The following is a 24919-nucleotide window of genomic DNA, read 5'->3' on the forward strand; positions in this document are numbered from 1 at the left end:
CTCTGGGAACAGCCTATTCGCTCAGAAATTTCTTTCTGTGTCATAGCCTCTTGCTTGAGGGTGTCAATGATGGCTTTCTGGACAGCAGTCAGGTCGGCAGTCTTGCCCATGATTGCGGTTTTGAGTAATGAAACAGGTTGGCAGTTTTTAAAAGTACCAGAAATCTGTCTCAGTTGTTTTAAGTTCATTCGTTGATTTAGATGATTAGGTTAGTAGCTTATTTAGAGTACCTTTTCATGATATGCTAATTTTTTGAGATAGGGATTTTTGGTTTTTCTTGACTTTTTTTTTTTTTTTTTGCCAAAATCAATATTCAAACAATAAAAGGCTTGAACGACTTCAGTTGTGTGTAATGAATCTAAAATATATGAAAGTCTAATGTTTATCAGTACATTACAGAAAATAATGAACTTTTTGACAATATGCAAATTTTTTGAGAAGGACTAGTATATATATATTTTTTTTCTACGTCGTCGGGTGGAGTTGCAGAAGGAAGGAAGAAAGGACAAGGTAGAAGGTTTCAGTTGTGTGCAAATGAGGGAGGTACTGCTCGTGTCGCGTTCAAGAACTGCTCTGATTTCTTGCCACCTTGCTGTCCGCGACAATGTGGACCCCAGCACATCTACTGTACGTCATTGCATGAGACTCGTCAAGTGTCGATATACACGAAAGTGTTGTATTTTATCCATATGTGGCGACCATCAATCCTCCACGTGTTTTATTCCAACACATTGTCAGGACAGCAAGGTGGCAGATGACTAGAAATCAGCAGTTCTTGAATGCCACACGAGCAGCTATCCAACAGCGCCATGGTGCCAAACAAGCTTAAACGTGATCTCCAAACGAAACACCCGTCGCTTCAAAACAACTCGATGGATTATTTTGTTTGCCTCTGTGAAAACACAGAAACAGACAACTTTTTAACTACAAAGGTAAATGAGAAAGCCCTCAAAGCCAGTTGTTGCTGAACTTGTTGCTAAATTCAAAAAGTCCCACATTGTGGCAGAGAAATTAATACTAACTGCCTGCAAAGTAATTGTCAGCGAGATGCTCTGCCCTGATGCGGTTAAAGACATTGCGAAAGTCCCCGTCTGATAAGTCTGAGCTTTGCAAGCCTAACTCCGATAAAAAAAAAAAAAAAAAAAAAAAAAAAAACGAGACAAAGACCTGTTGAAGAAGAGCTTCATGTGCATCTTTCCTAAATTCCAGCCAGGATATTGGCTTTGTGTTCATCTAAAGAGGCTGAAGTCACACTGAGTTCGAATAAATATTGAGAAATTATTGGATGATTAAATATACTGTACAGAAAGTAATTTTGGAACATTTTTGGTTTGTGGTGTGCCACGATATTTTTTCCTATGTAAAAACGTGCCGGGACTCAGAAAAAGGTTTGAAAAACACTGCTTTAAATAAATACACACACACTACATATACAGAAATATTCGCTTAGTTAGCTAGCAAGTTATGAAGTAGGCTAGTTTGTTGACAAATAATAACCGTCATGAAAGACACATACACAAAATACGATGTGAAGATAATACAGTACACATATCAGCTTGTGCTGTGTAAAATAAATTTCCTGAGGAGTGACACTTGTTATATACCTAGTCTGTGTGGTCCACAATTTATTGCTGACAGCTAAAGTTGATAAGAATCAAAGGTGGTTCCAATTGGATTCCATAGAAAATTCTTGTGGATCATTTTTGACCCACCTATGGAAGCTTGGGGTAGTAACACAAAAATTTCAATCTCTTCAAAAGTATAAAAGGTTAGCTAAAAAACTGAATGGCATTATATCAAAAACATGTTGTTTGAGGAATACCTGGAATATGAATCGATAACCATTTTACATTACGAAGTTATTTCAAGAAAACAACCTAACCGGGTCATTTTTGACTCACTGACGCATCTAAAGGTTAAAGTTGGAACTCTTTCCAAATAGAATTTAAAATTACTCATAATTTCACCCGCATTGTAAAGTTCCGACAACAAATCTAAGTAACCTGGACATAAGGAACGACCTTAGATTTAAAAAAAAAAAAAAAAAAACATTTTATATAAAACAGCTTTTAAAATACAGTATGTATAATCAACATGGTTGAATGTAACACAAGACAACATGAATTATCCAACATGAACAAGAATCATGAAGTAAATTGACAAGTTTCAATATTAGAGCTACAGTGCAAACTAGTCAGTGTGAGCCTGTGTATGATGAGTCAATGCTGTCCTCTTTGGCTCTCGCAACAAGCTTCTCTCTCAGAGCTTTAATTTCCTTCATCAGTTCTCTCTCTTTGCGGTCCAAATGTCCCCGGCCTCTGTCCAATGAGACTGACAGAAAGAAGTTCATTGTAAGATGACCGTCTAATGCTCTGTAAACTGGTCATTACATTGCCTCAGTCGACTCACAGTTGGTAGAGGTGCTCTCTGCAGGGGAGCTGCTGTTCAGACACGCCATGTTACTTCCTGCCCTCTTTGATGTGGTTGGCCTGACGGTCGCAGTCTCAACATGGTTAGTGTTGATACCTGGTCTTAAATATCCTGAAAACACCATGCAGAATGCGTTAAAAATATGTAGTATTTATTTTACCTTAGAAAGAGAAATTAATGGACTGCCTTCAATTTTTATTGCATTACACAGACGAAGGTTTGCTTTATTGCATTATGAAATGTCATTTCTGAAAAATAAATGGTCATCAGGCATCACTAATTGTGCTCATAATGTGTGCGTGCGTAGTTACTTGTGTCTGCTGCAGGCCTGGACTGCGGTCGTTCCACTAAGCGTGCCCTCTGACTCACCACATCGTCCCACTGCAGACCACACAAAGATAGCACATATTTTGTACGAAATTAATTTGCATTCAACCGAAACAATATGAGCCGTTGGTGTTTCGGCACTTGATTTTGTGTCTCACCTCCCTTCCAGTCACATCTCTCGGTGAGTGCGTCAGCCTATCGCCTTCTGCCAGCTTTCGCCTTCTCATTTGGCCTTCAACATTTTGGAGGCACTCAGCCATCGAGTCCTGCTGCCAGTTGCGGTCGGATCCCGATTGGCGCGTTTTCGCAGGGACGGCCTCCAGCTCCTGTGCAAGTAGAAATAAACCGGCGCTTGAGCCAAAACAGAGCTGAAAGTATAGTTCATTGGTTTCTCGTTGAGAAACTGCATGTTGCTACAAGCCAAAAGCATAACAGGGAATTTAGGAACAGGTGGGTGCCATGATCATGAGGTATGTCCAAACTTTTAGCCTGTGCTGTATATACAGTGCCTTGCAAAAGTATTCGGCCCCCTTGAACCTTGCAACCTTTCGCCACATTTCAGGCTTCAAACATAAAGATATACAATTTTAATTTTTTGTCAAGAATCAACAACAAGTGGGACACAATCGTGAAGTGGAACAAAATTTATTGGATAATTTAAACTTTTTTAACAAATAAAAAAATGAAAAGTGGGGCGTGCAATATTATTCGGCCCCCTTGCGTTAATACTTTGTAGCGCCACCTTTTGCTCCAATTACAGCTGCAAGTCGCTTGGGGTATGTTTCTATCAGTTTTGCACATCGAGAGACTGACATTCTTGCCCATTCTTCCTTGCAAAACAGCTCGAGCTCAGTGAGGTTGGATGGAGAGTGTTTGTGAACAGCAGTCTTCAGCTCTTTCCACAGATTCTCCATTGGATTCAGGTCTGGACTTTGACTTGGCCATTCTAACACCTGGATACGTTTATTTTTGAACCATTCCATTGTAGATTTGGCTTTATGTTTTGGATCATTGTCCCGTTGGAAGATAAATCTCCGTCCCAGTCTCAGGTCTTGTGCAGATACCAACAGGTTTTCTTCCAGAATGTTCCTGTATTTGGCTGCATCCATCTTCCCGTCAATTTGAACCATCTTCCCTGTCCCTGCTGAAGAAAATCAGGCCCAAACCATGTTTGACAGTGGGGATGGTGTGTTCAGGGTGATGAGCTGTGTTGCTTTTACGCCAAACATATCGTTTTGCATTGTGGCCAAAAAGTTCAATTTTGGTTTCATCTGACCAGAGCACCTTCTTCCACATGTTTGGTGTGTCTCCCAGGTGGCTTGTGGCAAACTTTAAACGAGGCTTTTTATGGATATCTTTGAGAAATGGCTTTCTTCTTGCCACTCTTCCATAAAGGCCAGATTTGTGCAGTGTACGACTGATTGTTGTCCTATGGACAGACTCTCCCACCTCAGCTGTAGATCTCTGCAGTTCATCCAGAGTGATCATGGGCCTCTTGGCTGCATCTCTGATCAGTTTTCTCCTTGTTTGAGAAGAAAGTTTGGAAGGACGGCCAGGTCTTGGTAGATTTGCAGTGGTCTGATGCTCCTTCCATTTCAATATGATGGCTTGCACAGTGCTCCTTGAGATGTTTAAAGCTTGGGAAATCCAAATCCGGCTTTAAACTTCTCCACAACAGTATCTCGGACCTGCCTGGTGTGTTCCTTGGTTTTCATAATGCTCTCTGCACTTTAAACAGAACCCTGAGACTATCACAGAGCAGGTGCATTTATACGGAGACTTGATTACACACAGGTGGATTCTATTTATCATCATCGGTCATTTAGGACAACATTGGATCATTCAGAGATCCTCACTGAACTTCTGGAGTGAGTTTGCTGCACTGAAAGTAAAGGGGCCGAATAATATTGCACGCCCCACTTTTCAGTTTTTTATTTTTTAAAAAAGTTTAAATTATCCAATAAATGTTGTTCCACTTCACGATTGTGTCCCACTTGTTGTTGATTCTTGACAAAAAAAATCTTTATGTAAATCTTTATGGCAACATTAATGCTGAGAAGTTACAGTGGGGCAAATAAGTATTTAGTCAACCACTAATTGTGCAAGTTCTCCCACTTGAAAATATTAGAAAGGCCTGTAATTGTCAACATGGGTAAACCTCAACCATGAGAGACAGAATAAGGAAAATAAAAAAAAACAGAAAATCACATTGTTTGATTTTTAAAGAATTTATTTGCAAATCATGGTGGAAAATAAGTGTTTGGTCAATACCAAAAGTTCATCTCAATACTTTGTTATGTACCCTTTGTTGGCAATAACGGAGGCCAAGCATTTTCTGTAACTCTTCACAAGCTTTTCACACACTGTTGCTGGTATTTTGAACCATTACTCCATGTAGATCTCCTCTAGAGCAGTGATATTTTGGGGCTGTCGTTGGGCAACACGGACTTTCAACTCCCAACTCTTTCAACAGCCACTGCTCTAGAGGAGATCTGCATGGAGGAATGGGTCAAAATACCAGCAACAGTGTGTGAAAAGCTTGTGAAGAGTTACAGAAAATGTTTGGCCTCCGTTATTGCCAACAAAGGGTACATAACAAAGTATTGAGATGAACTTTTGGTATAGACCAAATACTTATTTTCCACTATGATTTGCAAATAAATTATTTGAAAATCAAACAATGTAATTTATTGGGCTTTTTTTCCCCCACATTCTCTCTCTCATAGTTGAGGTTTACCTATGTTGACAATTACAGGCCTCTCTAATATTTTCAAGTGGGAGAACTTGCACAATTAGTGGTTGACTAAATACTTATTTGCCCCACTGTACATACAGGTTTAGAAAAAACAAGAGTCATTCAACCAACCTGTAATTCACCTAAGCCCCTGCTTACTTCAGCAAGACAACATTCTGCATGCGTTACAACAGTGTGGCTTCGTAGCAAAATAGTGCAGGTACTTGACTGGCCTGCCTGCAGTCCAGACTTGTCTCCCATTGAAAATGTGTGGAGCATTATGAAATGTAAAATATGGCAACGGGTAGATCCCGCACTGTCGGACAGCTGAAGCTGTACGTCAAGCAAGTATGCAAAATAATTCCAACAGAAAAGTTTCAACAATATAGCTTGAACAATTTGTATCCTCAACTCCCAAACATTTATTGAATCTCGTTTAAAGAAAAAGAAAAGCTGTGACCCAGGTGTTAAACATAAAACTGTCTCAGCTTTTTTGGATTGTGTTGTAGCCATAACATTCTAAGTTAATGATTTGCTGCTAAAAATAATGAAGTTCATCAGTTTGCACATTGAATATTTTGTCTTTGTAGTGTATTCAATTAAATACAGTTTGATTTGCAAATCAATTCTTATTTATGTTTAACGCAACAACCCAACATCATTGTGCTGCATGGGCCTCTTATCAAAATTTACTTTTGGGGCCCAAATAATAGATTTGATTGTTAAAACCTTTTCATGTTACTCTGTTCTTCCTTAACATTCACTTCACTTCAAAAATTAAAATAAAATACTAATCCAGGCCTAATTTTTCTTGGGTAGCCTCAGTGATTGACAGGGTCCCCGCAGGATTGGAACATCTAAATTCAAGACTTTTAAGACCTTTTTTAATGCCATTTCAAATGAAAATTAATACTTTTCTCGCACCCATTATTTAGATAATATTGAATCATATAAAACAAATTAAGCACTGAACATTAAATTTAACCTCAATTACTAAGTGTGTTTGACAAAAGAAAGCACATTTATTGAAGATACAATTAAAACATATTTAAATATAAGGTCTTCCAGAATTTTTTTCCCCCAGGATAAAATGGATTTTACACTATTATTGTAAAGCAACTTCAGAAATTACATTTGCAATACAACAGGTTTCCCTTTTAAGAGGACCTAGTCAAGGTGGTAGGTAGGTGATTGTCAAGTTGGCCACCTTAATTGTTAAGTGCTTGCAATTGGCAGTGAAAGTTTAAAAAACAGCCACTAAATGGTAGTAGTTTACCATTAATTACCACAAAATAAAGCTACACATGACCATTTCCCTTGGTAATCGTTTTTTTCTAATCACATTACAAGAAGTATACAAAACACATGTTCATTCTTTGTTAGCTATTGAAGACATTTCTTTTAATCAGATAGAGAAAATCCATACTCTTATTTAATCAAAAAAAAAAACATTTAAATATACCAGGAGGTGTTTTACTATCACCTACATTATAATTTGCCTATCACCATGCCATGTTATTCAGATCAACATTACCCCGCACTCGTTCCAATAATAGACAGTGTCAACCGTGTTGTGTATCTGAGAGTGATGGTGAATCTAAGACTCCAGTTTATCCATGCTAAGGCTAGTGCACCTGCCAATACCCCATTGAACATGGCTAACTCTTGAGTTAAAACTGCGAAATTCACATTCATTCGAAAGGCAAACCGTGCAGAAATACATTACTGCATCTAACACATTTTAATTGGAGAAATTGGCAACTTACTTTGAAATGTTAAGCAGGTCCACTGCCTTCGCATGACCCATAAACTGCGACCCAAAGTATCTGGATGCGACTTGGTCGCCGATCCAATACCTCACATGCTGGTCCAACTGTTTGGACTTGGTTGTCTTGTTGAGGCTTTCGTTGAACATAACAACTAAGGCATCTGAGCAGTTCCTTGCGTTAGCACACAGTACTGTGCGATTGCCTGCTGTTGTGATGTTGATGCTAATGATGCCAACGGCGCGCACGCACGAGGTGCAGTGCATCGTAAAAATTCTACTCGTCATCTTCGTTATGGATTTAAAAAAAAAAAAAAAAAAACGTCACGGATATAATTTAGATTGCACTGAGATGTTCTTGAAAATTAAAACCACAGTGAAAAAAATTCCCGACTTACGACAGCTAATTTAATACTTTTAATACCTTTAATAATGGAAAACTAAATTCAATGCTTTTTTAATACTTTTAATAACCCGCGGATACCCTGGATTGATAAGTGGGGACATCCTACAGATAAAGCAGATGCTCATTTCTGATCTCACCTGTTTTTTTGTGCTCTCCCTTTGTGGGCTCTTCTTTCTCATGTCTTCAACCTGCCGTTCTATGCGAAGCTGCTCCTTGCACAGTTGCTAAAAAAAAATGCATCAAGACAATAAGATGTGGATGGCGAAACATCAGGCAAGTGGCTTTTAAAGCCAACATTTGTTTAACCCTTTGAAGGGCAAGTGACTATTTTTGGTCATATAAAATACCTTACGCCCATAAACACCAGGTGTCCACCACATACATAGACATCGCATTTCGAGTAAGTGTGGCCTCCACGCCCCAAAATATGAAGTGCATCTGGGTGGACGCCAAATGAATTTGTTCGCAAGGGACTATAAGTTGCAAGTATCCAAATTGTATTATGGGATATTTACACCAAATGACATTAGTAGGGCTGCAACTAACGATAGTTTTTATAATTGATTAATCGGACGAATAATTAAACAATTAATCGGATAAATGTTACTTTTCAATTACCTTCAAAAATGATTATATAATTAACTTGAAGTTGTTTTAGGCATGTTTTAAGTAAGTAACAATGAAGAAAAAATGGATGACTTTCCTTCAAAAATAATATTCTATTACAACTTCCTGAATTAACTGTAGTCTACAACTGTACTGTTTTACGTGCATAAAACTTATTGAAGTTTTTAATAAAGGTTCTGAGTATAAAACATACTTACTCAGTACACAAATCCGACAAAAGTCCTGTTCATTCAAATAAAAAAATGTGCTGCTGATTGACATTTTTTTTCTTGTTGGCAAAGCGCTGATACAAATTGTGTTAATGACTCATTTATTTTCTTTAAACAAACTAAACAACAAAATTGAATAAGTTGGAGGCAGACTGTAATGAATCCATTTTTTTTTTAAATCAAACAGTTGTTCTATAAATACAATCTAAATCCAATTTCAAAGCACACTCTCTTGTATGACAATTTACAGTTTGAGTTTTTGAAAGGAGACTAAGCTGTTATATGAATGGGCTTATGTGTATGTGTATGGTTTCTTTATTAAAAATAAATAAGACAAGTTTACTATCTAACAATAAGACGAGTGCTAATATGCTTCCTCAAAACACAATACAGACACTTATGACACTGATTAGCACAATCGCTAACTAGCGTAGCGGTCCGTGCTATGTAGTAATGTCTCATCTACAAAGAATACAAACAATACAAGTGGCTTCATTTACTCACCTCTGATATAGGCACACTGGTTCTAACAGCACAAAAGAAAATCTAACTCTCGACACTTTGTAATATTATTGATTCAGCAACCCAACCTGAGAGTAGCAGTGAACTCGGTCTCTCTTGCTCTAATCACTAGCGTGCACGCAAAGCCTAACATTACACACAAACAAGGACCCAAACGGGACTGCTCATAGCTGCTGGCAAAATTTGATTATCAAATTTCTTTATTAATCGATTAGTTGTTGCAACCTTTACATAGACTAGTTTCCTGATTTTCATCCTTAGTGGCACGCAGGCTGAGTGGCTAGCATGTAAGCCTCACAGTTCTGAGATCACGGGTTCAATCCCAGGCTCTGGCCTTCCTGTGTGGAGTTTGCATGTTCTCCGTAAGTTTTCTCCGGATACACCGATTTCCTCCCGCATCCCAAAAACATCAATGTTAGGCTGATCGAACACTCTAAATTGTCCTTAGGAATGAGTGTGTGCGTGAATGGTTATTCGTCTTCTTGTACCCTGCAATTCGCTGGCAACTGATTCAGGGTGTACCTCGCCTACTGCCCATAGTTAGCTGGGATAAGCTCCAGCACCCCCGTGACCCTTGTGAGGATAAGCGGCTCAGAAAATGAATGAATGTATAATTTCCATTTAACTTTGTGTACTGAAAAAAGGTTGTCACCTGCTCAAGGTGTCTCCGCTGTACTTCCAGCTCCATTTGCCTTAAGTCCAAATCCTGGACTGCTGCAGTTGATTCCTGCTCACGGAGTTCTATCTGCAACAAAATTTCTCATCAGAATGCACTGCATCATGCTTGAAGAGTTAAGAGGACCTTTTAGTTTGTCAAACAATAATTTCATTTTCCAATCAAATTCATAAATGGTAAATGTCAGTCATTTGCCATTTTCAGCCAAACATACCTAATTTAAATCATTATGGTCTTAACAGTGGCTTTGGCTGTCAGTGACGGCGCGAGATGTCCAATCCATTTTTTGATCATTGGTGTCCCTGAAGATGTCCTACTCACCTGCCTCATGATCTCCTGGTCCAGTTTATTTATTTGCGAGACTTGGAGCTCTTGCTGGAGTTTGAGGAGACGCCTTCGGTTTTCTTCCAGCATATTTAACTCCTTCACGTTTAGGTCTTTCTTCATGGCTGCCAAACTACCCATCACCATTAAATACTATTCAAAGAAAATATGTACATAAAATATGCTGTGAGTGTTTACTTTTTCCTATGCACTGTTAGTTTCTCTTCCTCTTGTGCCAGCATTTTTCTGCGCTCCTCTTCAGCTCTCTTTAGCCTCTCCTTTAAAGTAAAAGAAATCAAGTTGTTTTTTTCCTAAGTGTCCTCTTATCTAACACACTGTCTGACGTTCTACCTGTTGCACATAAAAGTCATCCTCTTCGGCTTGGCGCTGCACCAAATCTGAACGCATCGCCATCAAACCTTGCCTATTGACATCAAGTGTGCATGCTTTTAAATTTTTTTTTAAAATCAGCAAAAAATTATATTTGAAGAAACATAGCAACATCACCTTTCCTGGAGGTACTCCAACTCTTGCCGTCTTATTTTTTCCATCTCCCGTTTCTGATATTCTATTATAAATTCTGGGTAGTGGTTAAAAACAGGGTACTGGCCTTTGGTCAGCGGCGTGAAGTCAGAGAGCATTCTTGTGGGATGGATGGATGCCGGTGTTTTACTCATCAGCCGGTAGGCTTCTTTGAGCATGGCATCCATGTCCAAGTTGTTCCGATTGTGGAAAAAATACTAACGCGTGAAAAAATTAAGAAATGTTGAGCACGTTTCAGACAGGAAACACATTTGGTAAATTTCTTATCTTGAAAGTTTGAAGAGTTAAAATCAGCATTGTGTGAGACTTCAAACTAGAGATAGACCGTTTATCAGCACCGATATTTGGAAATTGGACGTATATGGGTATTGGCCTTTTTTTTTTTTTTTTTTTTTTTAAAATCTGACCGGCGGATATGAAAAAAAAAAAAAAATCAATTTAAAACTGGGTTATTTCTGCTCAAATGCAGCCATGCCTTTCTCTCCTGCCTGCCATCTCCTGTACTAGAGTTCACCCCGTCCTCTGATTGGTTAAATGGAAATGGCAAATGGAGTTATGCTTGTATTGTGCCTTTCCACTACTACCAATGTTACAGTGAGTAGCGTAATAACTAGGGCTGTCAAACGATTAAAATTTTTAATCGAGTTAATCACAGCTTAAAAATTAATTCATCGTAATTAATCGCAATTCAAACCATCTATAAAATATGCCATATTTTTCTGTAAATTATTGTTGGAATGGAAAGATAAGACACAAGACGATATATACATTCAACATACTGTACATAAGTACTGTATTTATTTATTATAACAATAAATCAACAAGATGGCATTAACATTATTAACATTCTGTTAAAGCGATCCATGGATAGAAAGACCTGTAGTTCTTAAAAGATAAATGTTAGTACAAGTTATAGAAATTTTATATTAAAACCCCTCTTAACATTTTCGTTTTAATAAAGTTCAATCAAAAAATAAACTAGTAGCTCGCCATTGTTGATGTCAATAATTACACAATGCTCATGGAGCTTAAACCCATAAAATCAGTCGCACCCAAGCGCCAGCAGAGGGCGACAAAACACCAAAAAACACAAGTAACAAGTGGAAATGACACCGTGCTGTCATTTTAATCTGTTTGAGCGGGGCATGTGCGTTAAAAGCGTCAAATATTTTAACGTGATTGATTTAAAAAATTAATTACCGCCAGTTAACGCGATAATTTTGACAGCCCTAGTAATAAAAACATAAGAGCAGTGTAAACCTTAGCGGCAGCTCTGCTAACTCGTATTACGTCCCAATATGTCTGTGAATTATTTAAAAGATGACTGCTGATAACATCAGTAAAATTCAATGAAGTTCAGTGTGTACACTAATTATGTTTTTACGCCAATTTTTACACTTTTACTGGAAATAAATATCGGCTCCAAAAATCTGCAATTGGCCTCTCTAACTACTAATAATCCATATCAGTATAGGTCCTGAAAAACCCATATCGGTCTATCTCTAATCTAAACACCTATTATACTACTATTTTCAAGCGAGATCACCTCAAAGTCCTGTTTGTGTGAACAGAGCAGGAGGGGTTCCCTGCAGCATGTCAGGTAAGCCACACATGCCATAATTAGGAAGGACGGATGGTTGGAGAAGATGTTGTCGAAGAGTCTGAGCCATTCGTCACGGGTTAAAACCTCTGAGAATAAAGTCTCCAAGAGGGGCCACACATAAAGCTGCCACAAATGCACAAAAACAATTTGGTTGCAAAGTGACATAAAGCAAATGCAGATCATGTGTCATCACGGACACCTACCTGAGAGGTAATACCACAGTCCACCAAGTGTTGCAGCAGCTCCTGGTCATGATGTGCCAGAATGTTCTCTGCCATGCTCAGGATGTTCAGAGGAGGGTTGGGGAAGTATTCAAACCAGTGTTGGCACCAATTAACTATGACACAGTACCAAGTTGGCTTAACACACAGCTCTCGTCTGACAAAAATCCCTGTCATGATCTAAACGTACCTAAAACAGTGGCCACCACCTCAAAGCACAGCATGGGATTGTTCTGAAAGAGCTTGACAAAAGGGAAGGCTAATAGTGGAAGATATTCCGCCTCTCCAAAGATGGCAGCCCAGTGAGAGAGTGCGGACAAAACCCTGCGAGTGTATGGATGGAGAAGATTAGCACTCCAAATTTTGCATTAAGAAGATTCTGAATTAAGGAAAGAAGGCCGATTACCTCTGCAGCCCCCTCTGGAGCTTTTGGCTTTTGATAGGATACTTCTCATGAAGGCTGAGATAGGCTGAGTGGAGACCTTTATCTATCAGACTGCTGTATGCGCCATAGTTGTCAGGCACACACAGCAAGGAGCGCCACACAAACGTTCTAAAAAGTATTGGGTAGTAACAGGTGACATTCGTGTACAAGCTAGAGCTCCAAATTCAAGAGAGAATTGTACTACCTGTATTTCGCAGGATATTCTCCATATGTTTTGAGAATACTCACGAGTCGGGTCTTGTTAAGACCACCAGGGAGTTGGTTCTGTTCAATGCAAATATTAAAACAAAAATCATTGAAAAATCATAACAGCAGAATGAGATGAAGATTACATAGATTAAAGCCTCATGGTTTTTCTTCAACGCTGTTTTTTTTCCTTCTCATTGTTCCTTTCATGACATGTCGGGGAAGAATACCAACTAGGGAAACGACCGTACTTCAGTAATCAAAATATTGTTCTTGTTTATATTCCTACCTCCTTATTTTCTACTGCAGATCCAGCAGCGCGGGAACGGATCTTCACCTTCTTCTGCCCACCTGCATGACTGGCAAGTCTTTGAATCGTTTCAGACTTGACCTTCAGGTTTAACGGTGCCTGATTCTCTACATTGTCGGAGACTATTGTCACCTGTGGGAGGGAAAGCTGTGGAGAACAGAGGGTTACAAGCCACCGTTTCTGACAAACCCTTCTAGCTTCACTCTGTAAGTCACATGCCTCCTCTAGGAGACTCTGAATGCTGAAGATGCTGATGCTGCCGTCATCCAAGATGGCTGCCACATAACAAGCGGTGGGGCTGACAGCTACTGTGTTTATGGTGTTGTTGCGGGAGCCGATGTAAAAGAGTAGCTTGGAGGTATTAATGTTAATGAAGCGCATAATTCCATCTTGACTCAACACACCCAAAGTCTGTGAAGAGAAGAAGGTGTGAATTGGACATGTACCGATTACCGGTTTCAAGGTATACCGTGGTATGAAAACGTCACGTTTTGAAACCGCAAACATTTTCCGTCATGCCGTCCCTACGGTATTAGCTATTTTTCATGTCCCAAAAATGCAGGGAGAAATCCCTCGCTTGCAGCTGCAAGGCTCAACCCTCCTTGCCTGGCTCTGCCAGACTATTCTCCCTGTATTTTTCAAACACTGAGAGAAATAGTCTGGGAACCATCCCATTAACGGCCTTTTCGAGCAGGTACAAAATCAATCGACAAATCAGATTCGTTTATTTGCGTGACGTGTTCTTAACGAGCAACGTCACTCTTGCGCGTCGAAAGTCGTCTCCACAACACAGATGGTCAACGGGAGAGCCGAGAATATGTTCCAATCCACACGTAAAATCAGTTTTAAATTACCAAAAACACATCGACACGAGTCATTGACAACAGTCTGTCTCGCGCTAGCCATGGTGAATAAACTCCGCTCTCTTCGTATGTTTACTTCCGCGCGCAAGTCCCTCGTCCTTCCCTCGTGATATTACTAATGTCACGTCTGCCCGTCGCTGATTGGTCCACCCCACTGTCTGTTTGCTGTGGCTTGCTCCGCCCTGGAAATTGTATCCGCTTGAATGGTGGCCAGACTCAATAGCTGGAACAGCGGTGAGTCTGGTGTACCAGGCAACAACCCTCCCCCCTCTGTTGTTGCTCAAAGTCAGTGAGTCAGCTTTGCCACACTATGGCTAGAGGAGGGGAAACTCCTGAACTTTTTCCCCCCATCGAAGAAAACGGAATCGCTGGTATGGGAATACTTCGGCTATAGAAAAGTTACAGAAGGCTACGGCTTGGAGGAGGAGGACCAACCAACATGTATAACATGTTTACCTAGGGTGGCTGCTGAGGAGGCAAGCCTTTCAATATAATTTCACATTAATTGATTTTTTCTTTTATTCCAGACAATAGCTATAGGTGGTTTAAATACCTGTTAGCTGACATGTTTCGGTGAACACTTCTGCCTTCATCAGAGAGTCACTGGTGTTGGTGTGACGCATCTTTATCAGCTGATGGATGAAGGCGTGACTCACCTGTCAGATTGACAGGTGAGTCACGCCCTCTGCTGGCTATTCACTCTTCCAGGATGCTGATCCAGGTAGTAGGCTCTCTACTGGTCCAGGTAGTAGTTCTCTAAATAACTCTAACTGACAATAGTAGGCTCTCTACTGGTCCAGGTAGTATAGACGTACTACCTGGACCAGCATCCTGGAAGAGTGAATAGCTAGCAGAGAGCGTGACTAGTCACGCCTTCATCCATCAGCTAATAAGGAAACATCACACAAACACCAGTCACGCTCTGATGAAGGCTGAAGTATTTGCCGAAACATGTCAGCTAACAGGTATTTAAACCACCGATAACTATTGTCTGGGATAAAAGAAAAATTCAACTAATCTATAAGTGTAGACAAAATGAAATCAATACAACTATGATTTTGCATTTATACAAAATTAAAGGTTAGTAAACAATGTCATGAACATTTCCAACCAGCTACGAGAATTAACTCCAGTGTGTTTAGTGTGTCTAGCGACAGTAAAACATGTGTTTTTTTTCCCTCTGGCAACTGTGTGTTGAGAAAGACAGTGTGTGTATAATGTAAACATTATATGAGTCATACAAACGTGCTTTTATGGAAAATAATTCAATTATTTTTGTTCTGATTGTAATAATGTTGAGCTGTGGGTGTGTGGCTGTGGGTTTACGCTAACCTAAAGGACTGCATTTATTTAAATTTTATTTAGAACATTTCAGTTATTTATTTTTTAAAATGTATTTTACCTTAACATTATACTTATGTTCCAATTTCCTAATGTTTTGAAAAATAAAAATCCTCTTAATTGGAATTAAAAAAAAAAAATTGAACCCAGATGTTTCAAAGTAACCCATTTTAGAGCTGTATTGCAATTAGTGGTGCACAATATCCATTTTTTGAAACCGATATCGATAACTTCCTGCTCCTCAAAGCCGATACCGATATCGATAACCACTAATAAATATATAATGTTTTAAATGTATAACCTGAGTTTTTGAACACCTGGAGGTTTAAAAAAAAATTGTGGTGGATTCAACATAGATTTGCCTTTGATCTCATCAGATTTTTCATAATGACATGAACAAAACAGTGCATTTCACTTCTGCACTACCTGACAGCCAGCTAAGAATGAATGCACTTCCATAACCCACAAGGTTTGGTCTTTTCTTGCTTTTATGGGAAGACACTAGTCTTAATATTGTGAAAGTACAACAGTAAAATACACATATTCAATATTCAATATACAACAAACTGCACAATACACTTATATACACAACTATTATATGTATAGCATAGCACACTAGCTTGAGCTACTAAAGCATTGGCTGGCTTCTATAACACAACTTATGAAGTTCTGTACATATTACCCTTCACCACAGAAGTAAACATATTTTGCACATCCATATGTAATAATAAACATAAAATACTTACATATATTTTCGAGGCGGAAACGTAACAGAAAGCATTCACGACTGTCAATGCTACCGCTAGACACCGCAATGTGAAAGTGATTGAACCAAACCACTGTAACAAAAAATAGGTGCATTGACTTATTCTGACCAGCAGGTAGGAGCAATGCCCCGCAAATGGTCAGCTGATTTCCCATACTATTGTGTAAACTGCAAAGCCAGAAGAGTACATATTATCGGTCCTATTATAAATGTTATTGGATTTATCGGGATGACGTCATAATTCCTATTATCAGACCAATAATTATGGGACCAATAATTATCTTGCACAAGTAATTGCAATACCGTGATATTTTTGCTTAAGGTTATCATACCATCAGAATCTCATACCGGTACATGCCTAGTGTGCATAAATGCCTAAAGTCCAGATGGGTTCCAATGGCATCACCTTGTCTAGCAAGCAAAGCAGGTGTACCTGACTAGATGTTCCATCAAATCTGTTAGGAAGGAATTCCAGCTGTCTGACAGTCCGAATTGGAGTGGGCATCTGGATCACCTTGACCAGCTTTTTGCTGTCCAAACACCACAGGTGCAGCAGGTTGGACCTTCCCCCAGCTGCCAGCATCTTACCATCTCTGTCATAGGTAAAATAAATAAACAAACAGCAACAAAATAACAGTGATCCTTAGGGCTTGGTATTGTTGCTTAACGTTATTGCGATATGATCCACATCAGCAAAGGCATAATGCAAAACGCTTTTCAATATATTGCCCAATGATTGTCAAACTTTTTATTTATTTATTTTTTAAACAGATGAATGAAGAACAAAAAAACAAAGTTTGTTTAGCTAATTTTATTACATCCTACTGCAAACGATTTTCAGGAATTGTAGCTAGCTAGCCATATACTAGTATATTTGACATTCACAACAACAGTGTGAAAATGATGATAGCCTCTAGTATCCCCTGTCTATGGTTGCAGCTCACTTCAACAAGAATCACGAATGACCCTGACACGTGACAGCACAAGTGGAGTCGAAATTGACGACGAAAATAAATAGATAATTATTAGGGATGAACCGAAATGAAAACCCTTATCTAAAACCGAAAACCAAATAATAGACAACAGAGGCCAAAAAGTGATAGCCGAAAATCCAAGCCAATTATTACTTTAAATTAGGGCTGTCAAACTATTAAAATTTTTAATCGAGTTAATCACAGCTTAAAAATTAATTAATTGTAATTAATTGCAATTCAAGCCATCTATAAAATATGCCATATTTTTCTGTAAATTATTGTTGGAATGGAAAGATAAGACACAAGACGGATATATACATTCAATATACTGTACATAAGTACTGTATTTGTTTATTATAACAATAAATTCACAAGATGGCGTTAACATTATTAACATTCTGTTAGCGTGATCCATGGATAGAAAGACTTGTAGTTCTTAAAAGATAATGTTAGTAGAAGTTATAGAAATTCTATAGTAAAACCCCTCTTAATGTTTTCGTTTTAATAAAATTTGTAAAATTTTCCAATTAAAAAATAAACTAGTAGCTCACCACTGTTGATGTCAATAATTACACAATGTTAATTCTGCTGAAACCCATAAAGTCAGTCGCACCCAAGCGCCAGCAGAGGGCGACAAAACGCCAAAAAACACAAGTAACAAGTGCACATGACAGTGTGCTGTCATTCTAATGTTCGAGCGGGGCATGTGCGTTAAATACGTCAAACATTTTAACGTGATTAATTTAAAAAATTAATTACCACCCATTAACACGATAATTTTGACAGCCCTTCTTTAAATATTTTTTATATTAAAAAACAATCATACAATTTAACTAATTATTATTCAGCTTACTTTCAAAAATATGAATTCTTAATGCTTAGAATTACAAAACAATTTATTTGAAACAATGCACAACATAAACTAGGATTAAAGTTCCTACGACGGGATGAAAAAAAAAAAAAAAAGGCTTAAATGGCATTATTACGTGAATTAGAATAATATTTTGAGCGATTAGTTTGGTCACACTGCTTAGCAGGAGAGAGGGTGAGAGAAATGTTGTACAAGCATTAAGTATAAAAACAAAGATTTAAAAAAAAAAAATTAAAACCCGACCTTTTTCACGCGATTCCAATCCTCTGAGGAATGGCTCTATCGGCCCAGTTTCCGATCACGTGATCGAATCGGGACATCCCTAGTCATGTTGTTGCAAAGGTATTTCCCTCAAAACTAAAACCTGTGCTTTAATTACAACATTCAATTTCCTCTCCAAATAATTGCCTGTTAACCCTTTAACACCTAAGCCTATTTTGGCCAAATTTGCATGCATTTGATGTTGCCTTTATATTTCCAAGAAAAAAATGTTCACAATGGCCAAATTGGGTCCCTTTTTTCAGGACACCTTGAACTTCATGTCCAAACTGTTGTTTTCTTCACTGACCAATTATAATCCACATTTTGGACCCAAAAAGACAAAAAAATCCCAAAATATTTTTTCAAAATTGTTAATGTCGATGTCCCATTGACAACCAAACATGCTCAACCAACCGTTTTAAAGCTTGATAATATTTATTCAACTCGTTAGGATAAACATTCAATAGGAAAAAAATAAGATTGAATAGTTTTATGTTTGACAATTCAACACAAACAGCAGGTATAGTCATAGGCGTTTTTGGCCTTTACACGTACTATGGTCAAAACAGGTTATACACAGTGCAAAATAGTGAGGAAAAAAGTGCAAAATAGTGAGAAAAAATATATATATATCATCTAACACAAAAAGGGTTTGGAGGATATGTCTTTGTAAAGTTAGGTGCTGTACCCATCACCTTATCAAAAATATACAGTATACGCACATGCAATCAAGCTTCTCAAACACACATCTATATAAAAATTTTAAAGATTTTAGTGAAGAAAAAACGTCACACAGCCTACTCTTTCGCCGTTTGTGCGCTGCTGTCCCTTTTACTCGCTGAGACGCCGACTCATCCGAAGAAAACAACGACAATTACGGCTGATCTTGTTCCTTAAGTTAATGAAATAATGCATTAGCTTGCGCTAAATTTAGTTTTAGATTCATTATTCTGGGCGTTTCAAAGTCGCTCGCTCAATTCAACCGGCCGTTGCTTGCTTCGCATGTCTCCCTTTCCTTAGTTGGCGCCTCGCTCGGAAATTTATTAAAAATGTTCACATTCGGTTTGTCCTTCTTGACATCATAATGGCTCTTGGAATATGTAGTCTTTTGTGCTGCTTTCGGTTATGAAAAAGGACAAAAAAATGATGGAAATATGGAGATAGATACATGGTCCATGCAGCGTTTTAAAGCATATTTATGAGTGCAATAAAACTATAAAACTCAAATGACATTATCTCCCGTTTTACTTGGTCGATTGACTTCAAATAAAAACTGGTGTGGACATCAACTTCCGCACTTTCAAATGAGACCAACCAGCGGCACGTGCGTGACGTAATTACAGCGTGACGAAGCTTCAAAGACGATATGCGTAAATGCGTCGCTGCCGACACGTATGGTGTTAAAGGGTTAACAAGTTTTTCCAACTATATCAGTTTCTCATCTGTCTCTTTTCCGTCTCATTCCACATCCACTTTACTGCATGCTGAATGTTGGTAAATTCAAAACTACAATGTATGCTCAGGTGGCACACAGATATTGGACAGTATGGCAGGGATGCAAGAGACTCACTGGGTCACAGCGAAAGTCTTGTAGAAGAGCCGAGGTCCAAAGTCCGGCACGGGAAGCTGGTATTCGCACACCAGCGTGGTGCTCTCCCAAGCAAAGATGGAGTCATCACTGAAACAGCTGAGGATGGTGTTGCTGTGAGGGAGGAAGAAAACCTTAAAAAAAAAAAAAAAAGGGACACCATTACGTTGCTTAAAAATTCAAGAACGGGATAATGATTTCATGCATTTCTGTCACCTAGTCTGACGGGTGGAAATTCATTCTTTAGCAGCGGAACTACACCATAGTCATATGGGATGGTGCTCTCAAAATATAATCAAGCAAAGGAGTCATATTTGCTGACTTCATCTGCTGTTCAAAAACGACCCCGTAAACCCTACTATAAGGCAATAGGACCACGTTACTTCCGAGAAAAAAATTCTTTACCTTTTGTATGCCAACTGACTTGTGGACGTTGAGCTTTCTCTTCCTCTGAAACGTGTCTAGGTCCCACAACTGAGCAGTGTCTGAGGATGTGGTGACGGCATAGCGGCCCAAGCTATGGATGGAGATTGACGAAACGGCCCCTTCGTGACCGCGCATCCAACCGACCATTTGTTTTGTGTCTTTGCAAAAAGCACAATGAAAAAAGGTTAATTTCTGGTTATTGAGGTGGATTGTGTAACAAAATATTAAACATCAATGACCGACAAAATCTGTCAGGAAAAATACAACCGAAATGAATGAAAGAAAATTGTACTTGGTGTGCAGACCCTTGTCATACCTTGGTCATAACACCTGACGGTATTGTCTACAAATGCCACCAGGAATTCTGTGGTCCGAGTCAAGCTTATAGCCAAAGCAGTGCAGGGCTGTCCTGTTTTCTGCACGAGACGAAATCTGTCCAAAGATTGAGTGTAAAACATTTTCAAATTCTTGTACTGTGTTGCCAAGTACACAATAAAAATTCAAATGTCAATAAAATGTGTGTCAGGTAGCAGAAATGTTTTATAGAATACGTTAGGCTTCTAACGGGGAAACAATAGTGCACACACCTGTTTTTACCTATGTCAATGGCATAGATGTTGCCGTGGTGATCACCAGCCAAGAAGGATTCTCCTGTGACGTCAAAGACAGCATGGAGAAAACGCACCTTTGCCTGCTGAGCTGTACGGATGACCGTCAACACCACACTATGGAAATAAAAATAACACACTAAGAAGGAAAGCAGCAACATACAAAAAAGAGAAATAATTTCTACGAACTTACGAAGTAAAAAGTCAAAGCATTTTCGCTCAAGGCAAAAATGTGATGATATTCATTTTATATTTTAAATATATTACACGTGCGAAAGGAATAAAAAAAAAGTAATAAAAATAACTGCACTGTAAACACAAGCTTAACCAGCTCAAAAAAAACAACAACTCCAAAACTTATCTTAAAGCGTAAGTTCAGAATTTTTGACATTAGACTTAGTCTTCGAATTAGCGGGGGTTAATTAGTCAGTGGAGTTGAAGTCAACAAATTTCGTGTAATTAGTTATTTATTGATTTCGGAGTTCCGGAGTGGCTAAGCTAGCACAAGTCAATGGTCCCTTCCTAGCATGGCAATAAAAAACAATATTAACAGATCTAACATAGTTAAATAAATTAAAAACGCAGATTGTTTTTCAAAATACCTATGCGGCCAACCCAATGTCACACCAAACAGCTGTAATTCATTTATTTCTGGGGGACTATTTTTTTAACTGCGTAATGCGACCACAATCGATAGGAGTGTTTCGGCCACTCGTGCACATGCTGCTTTCGAGGAAGGTGGAAAGTCGGACTTATTCCACTCAGATGGTACCAGTTGCGACCTCAAATCGTTCCAAGCGTTTTTTTATTTTGGCCATCAAAAGACATGTTGACCTCCAGCAAACATGGCTTCTCGTTAACGATCCAATAATGGAGGAAAAACGACGTCGAAGGTAAATTGGCCACACTGTGAACTGCCTTCTTCAGTTTTACTATTGACGGTTTGCTTTTCGACGGGAAGCACATTTTGTCTAATGGTAGCAACTCGTGAATGGGGGTACTTTTTTTTCCTGACTTCGCGACTACGGCCTCCCAGTTCAAGTGGCGTTCCAACAATATTAATCCTGGTCGTAGGTTGGGAAATGCCGATTTCCCACTTTCCTCAAATGCAGCAACAGTCTACAGAGTCTTGACTAAAGAATGGAAACATAGTGAAATGTGCATTTAGCGGCTGTGGAAACAAGACAGAAGAAATGGGCAAATGAGTGTTTCAACAAATTCCCTATGAAGAATAAGGAACAATATAAATTGTCGATACTTTTGCCTGGCACGGCCAGCCTGTTCTACCAGTATTTTTCAAACACGGTGAGAATAGTCTGGGACCCAGCCCATTAACAGCCTCTTGAGCAAGAACAAAATCAACAGTGCAATCAGACTACTTTACTTGCGTGACGTGTTCTTAACGCGCAACGTCACTCTTGTGCGTCGGAAGTCGTCTCCACAACAGCACAGATGACGAACGGGAGAGCCGAGAATATGTTCCAATCCACGGTAAAATCAATTTAAATGAACAAAAACACATAGATACAAGTCATTGACAAGAGGCTGTCTCGCGCTAGCCATGTTAAATAAACTTCTCCGTTCGCGCCGAGCGAGGTGTCACGTTAGCAAAGTCACGTCTGCTCGTCGCTAATTGGTCCACTCCGCTGTCTGTTTGCTGTGGCTTGCTCCGCCCTGGAAATTTGATCCGCTCATTGGTCGCCAGACTCAATAGCTGTAACAGTGGTGAGTCTGGTGTACCAGGCTATGGATACTTGCTGCTGGCTACGACATAAACACTCCGGTGGGAAAAAATATCTCTCCGCTCTGCAGCCTGTTACCCACAGAGCTACTGGATTACAAATGTTGATGTTCATACTGCAGTTATTGACATGCAATGGTAAGTTTTAATTACTTCATCCTGAGAACATAGCCAACACTATTGATTGCATGGATCATCTGTGATTTTAATGCGTGCATATGTTGTTGCATGCTAGGACGGCTCATTGACTCGCGCTAGCTTAGCTACTCCGGAGCCCTGAAACTAACAAATAACTAATCAACTGCACGGAATTTGTTGAAATCAACTCCACTGACTACTTAAACCTCCGCTAAATTGAAGATTAAGCCAAATGTCAAAAATTCTGAACTTCCCCATTAATGTCGGATTGCAAGGAAATGTCAGGTGCGTACCTCCAACTACTGTACAAGAGTGTGCAGCACCCATTTGAAGGTGCGCTGCTTTCACTGTTGTTTTTTATTTGTCAATATCTTGTTCACTTGCCTAATCTTTCTTGTAACCATGTTGCTCCCTCTAGCGCTCAATAACGGTATAGTTGGACAGGGCTTATTGATTGCGCCGGAGGCATGACAACAAAACAGTCGATTCATAATGAGAGAAAAACAAACAAAACTAATGTTTAACGCAGGCGGCAAGTTAAAACGTAGAATAAAAACTACAGATACAAATGTCTTAAAATGTAGTGAAGTAAATGTAAAGAGTAGCACTTCGTATTTGTACTCAAGTAAAGTACAGATACACAAAAATGTACTTAAGTTCAGTAACAAAGTACTTTTACTTCGTTACCTACTGCCACTGGCTGTGATACAGAGTACATATTATATTAAAAACACACTTTAACTACAGAACAATAGACGTCCAATCCACTTTGACCGGGAGATTTGCCGCCAGCCCCTCCTTCCCCAGATAAAATGGATTGGATGTCTGTTTCCGTTAATGGCAACGAGATTTATTTTGAACACTGTATTCGAAAATTTATCACTCCAAGTAGAGCTGCAGCTATCAATTATTTTAGTAGTCGATTAATCAATGAACTAGTTAGTTCGAATAATCGTGTAATTGGAACACGAAAAAATAAAATACGTGAGCCCCAAACTGTATGAAAAAAATAAATAAATGAGGATCTAAGTAGAACAAAAGAACAGTTGGCTAGCATGCATAGCAAAAGTCCGCTAGCTTAAATGAATGAAACTTTTTTTTTTTTTTTTTTTACAATGCTCTGAACATATGGTTCAAACACATATTCCCACAAAAAAAAATCGACAATGCTCTGAAAAATGGTTCAAACACATTTTCCCCACAAAAAAAAAAACACTATCCAAAAACTGCATTGCGAATTAATTTAAAAAAAAAAATAAAAAAAAAGAAAAAAGAAGATGAAAACTGAGCTGATGTTGGTCTTAACAGGGAGCAGCTGGATTCAGCCATGTGAAATGAATTATGTCATATTCACTGTAAACATTGGAGGGCAGTATATCCACCAATATCAATAAAACCAAATGCAAACACTTTATAACAAACCATTTAACACCACTTTAATTAGACGAAAACTCAAATCAGCAAATTTAATTCGAATGTTTCGAATCGAATTACTCGAGTTCGCCGATTAATCGCTGCAGCACTAATTCCAAGCATTAAAAATGACCTTGCAGGTTCAGCTATGCTACAACTGATATTACCCTTTGCCGGAAGCCACTTTACGATGCTTGAGTTTCCCCTCTTCTCGGTTTCCAATGTCTGTCACGTCCATTTTAATAAAGTCCCCGAAAAGTGCATTTATGTGGTTTGCTGCACTTGGAGCATCAGGACAGGCTGCAATTACATCCAGATAACCACCACTGGCGCGGCGAGCCGCGGGAAATTTTTGAAAAAAACCAAGGCCTTCTTTAAGTACAAATAAATATCAATTGTACACTCGATGTGAGAGCTCTCCCATATGCGCCTCACATAACAGGCGTATTCCCACTTTTTGATCGGTAAATAAAGTAACTTCCTCAACTTCTTTTGCAGTTATTCCGGATTTCATTAGCGTCGCCGAGAGAGTACGTCATACATAAACAGAGAGGTGCACCATGGGAGATGTGCTCTAATAGGACCGCCCACTATCAGTATT

At 38.9% G+C, this 24919-nt stretch overlaps 1 protein-coding gene across 1 annotated transcript; it reads right to left on the minus strand.

The window, feature by feature from the left end:
- Positions 1 to 1405: 1405 nt before the first annotated feature.
- Positions 1406 to 24894, minus strand: tbc1d31 (TBC1 domain family, member 31). The gene is made up of 23 exons (XM_057834913.1): positions 24486 to 24894; positions 21006 to 21143; positions 20735 to 20850; positions 20398 to 20576; positions 19975 to 20126; positions 16732 to 16891; positions 13548 to 13739; positions 13308 to 13475; positions 13017 to 13096; positions 12794 to 12940; positions 12578 to 12711; positions 12370 to 12503; positions 12110 to 12289; positions 10528 to 10760; positions 10372 to 10444; positions 10219 to 10298; positions 10018 to 10153; positions 9673 to 9765; positions 7800 to 7886; positions 2916 to 3083; positions 2742 to 2811; positions 2410 to 2541; positions 1406 to 2331 (listed from the first exon to the last, which is right to left on the minus strand). Exons 1-23 carry the CDS (start codon positions 24554 to 24556, stop codon positions 2195 to 2197), a joined length of 3060 nt encoding a protein of 1019 aa, XP_057690896.1. The 5' UTR covers positions 24557 to 24894; the 3' UTR covers positions 1406 to 2194.
- Between the last annotated feature and the right edge of the window lie 25 nt (positions 24895 to 24919).

Source organism: Corythoichthys intestinalis, chromosome 4 (assembly GCF_030265065.1).
Source record: "Corythoichthys intestinalis isolate RoL2023-P3 chromosome 4, ASM3026506v1, whole genome shotgun sequence".
Lineage (NCBI taxonomy): Eukaryota > Metazoa > Chordata > Actinopteri > Syngnathiformes > Syngnathidae > Corythoichthys > Corythoichthys intestinalis.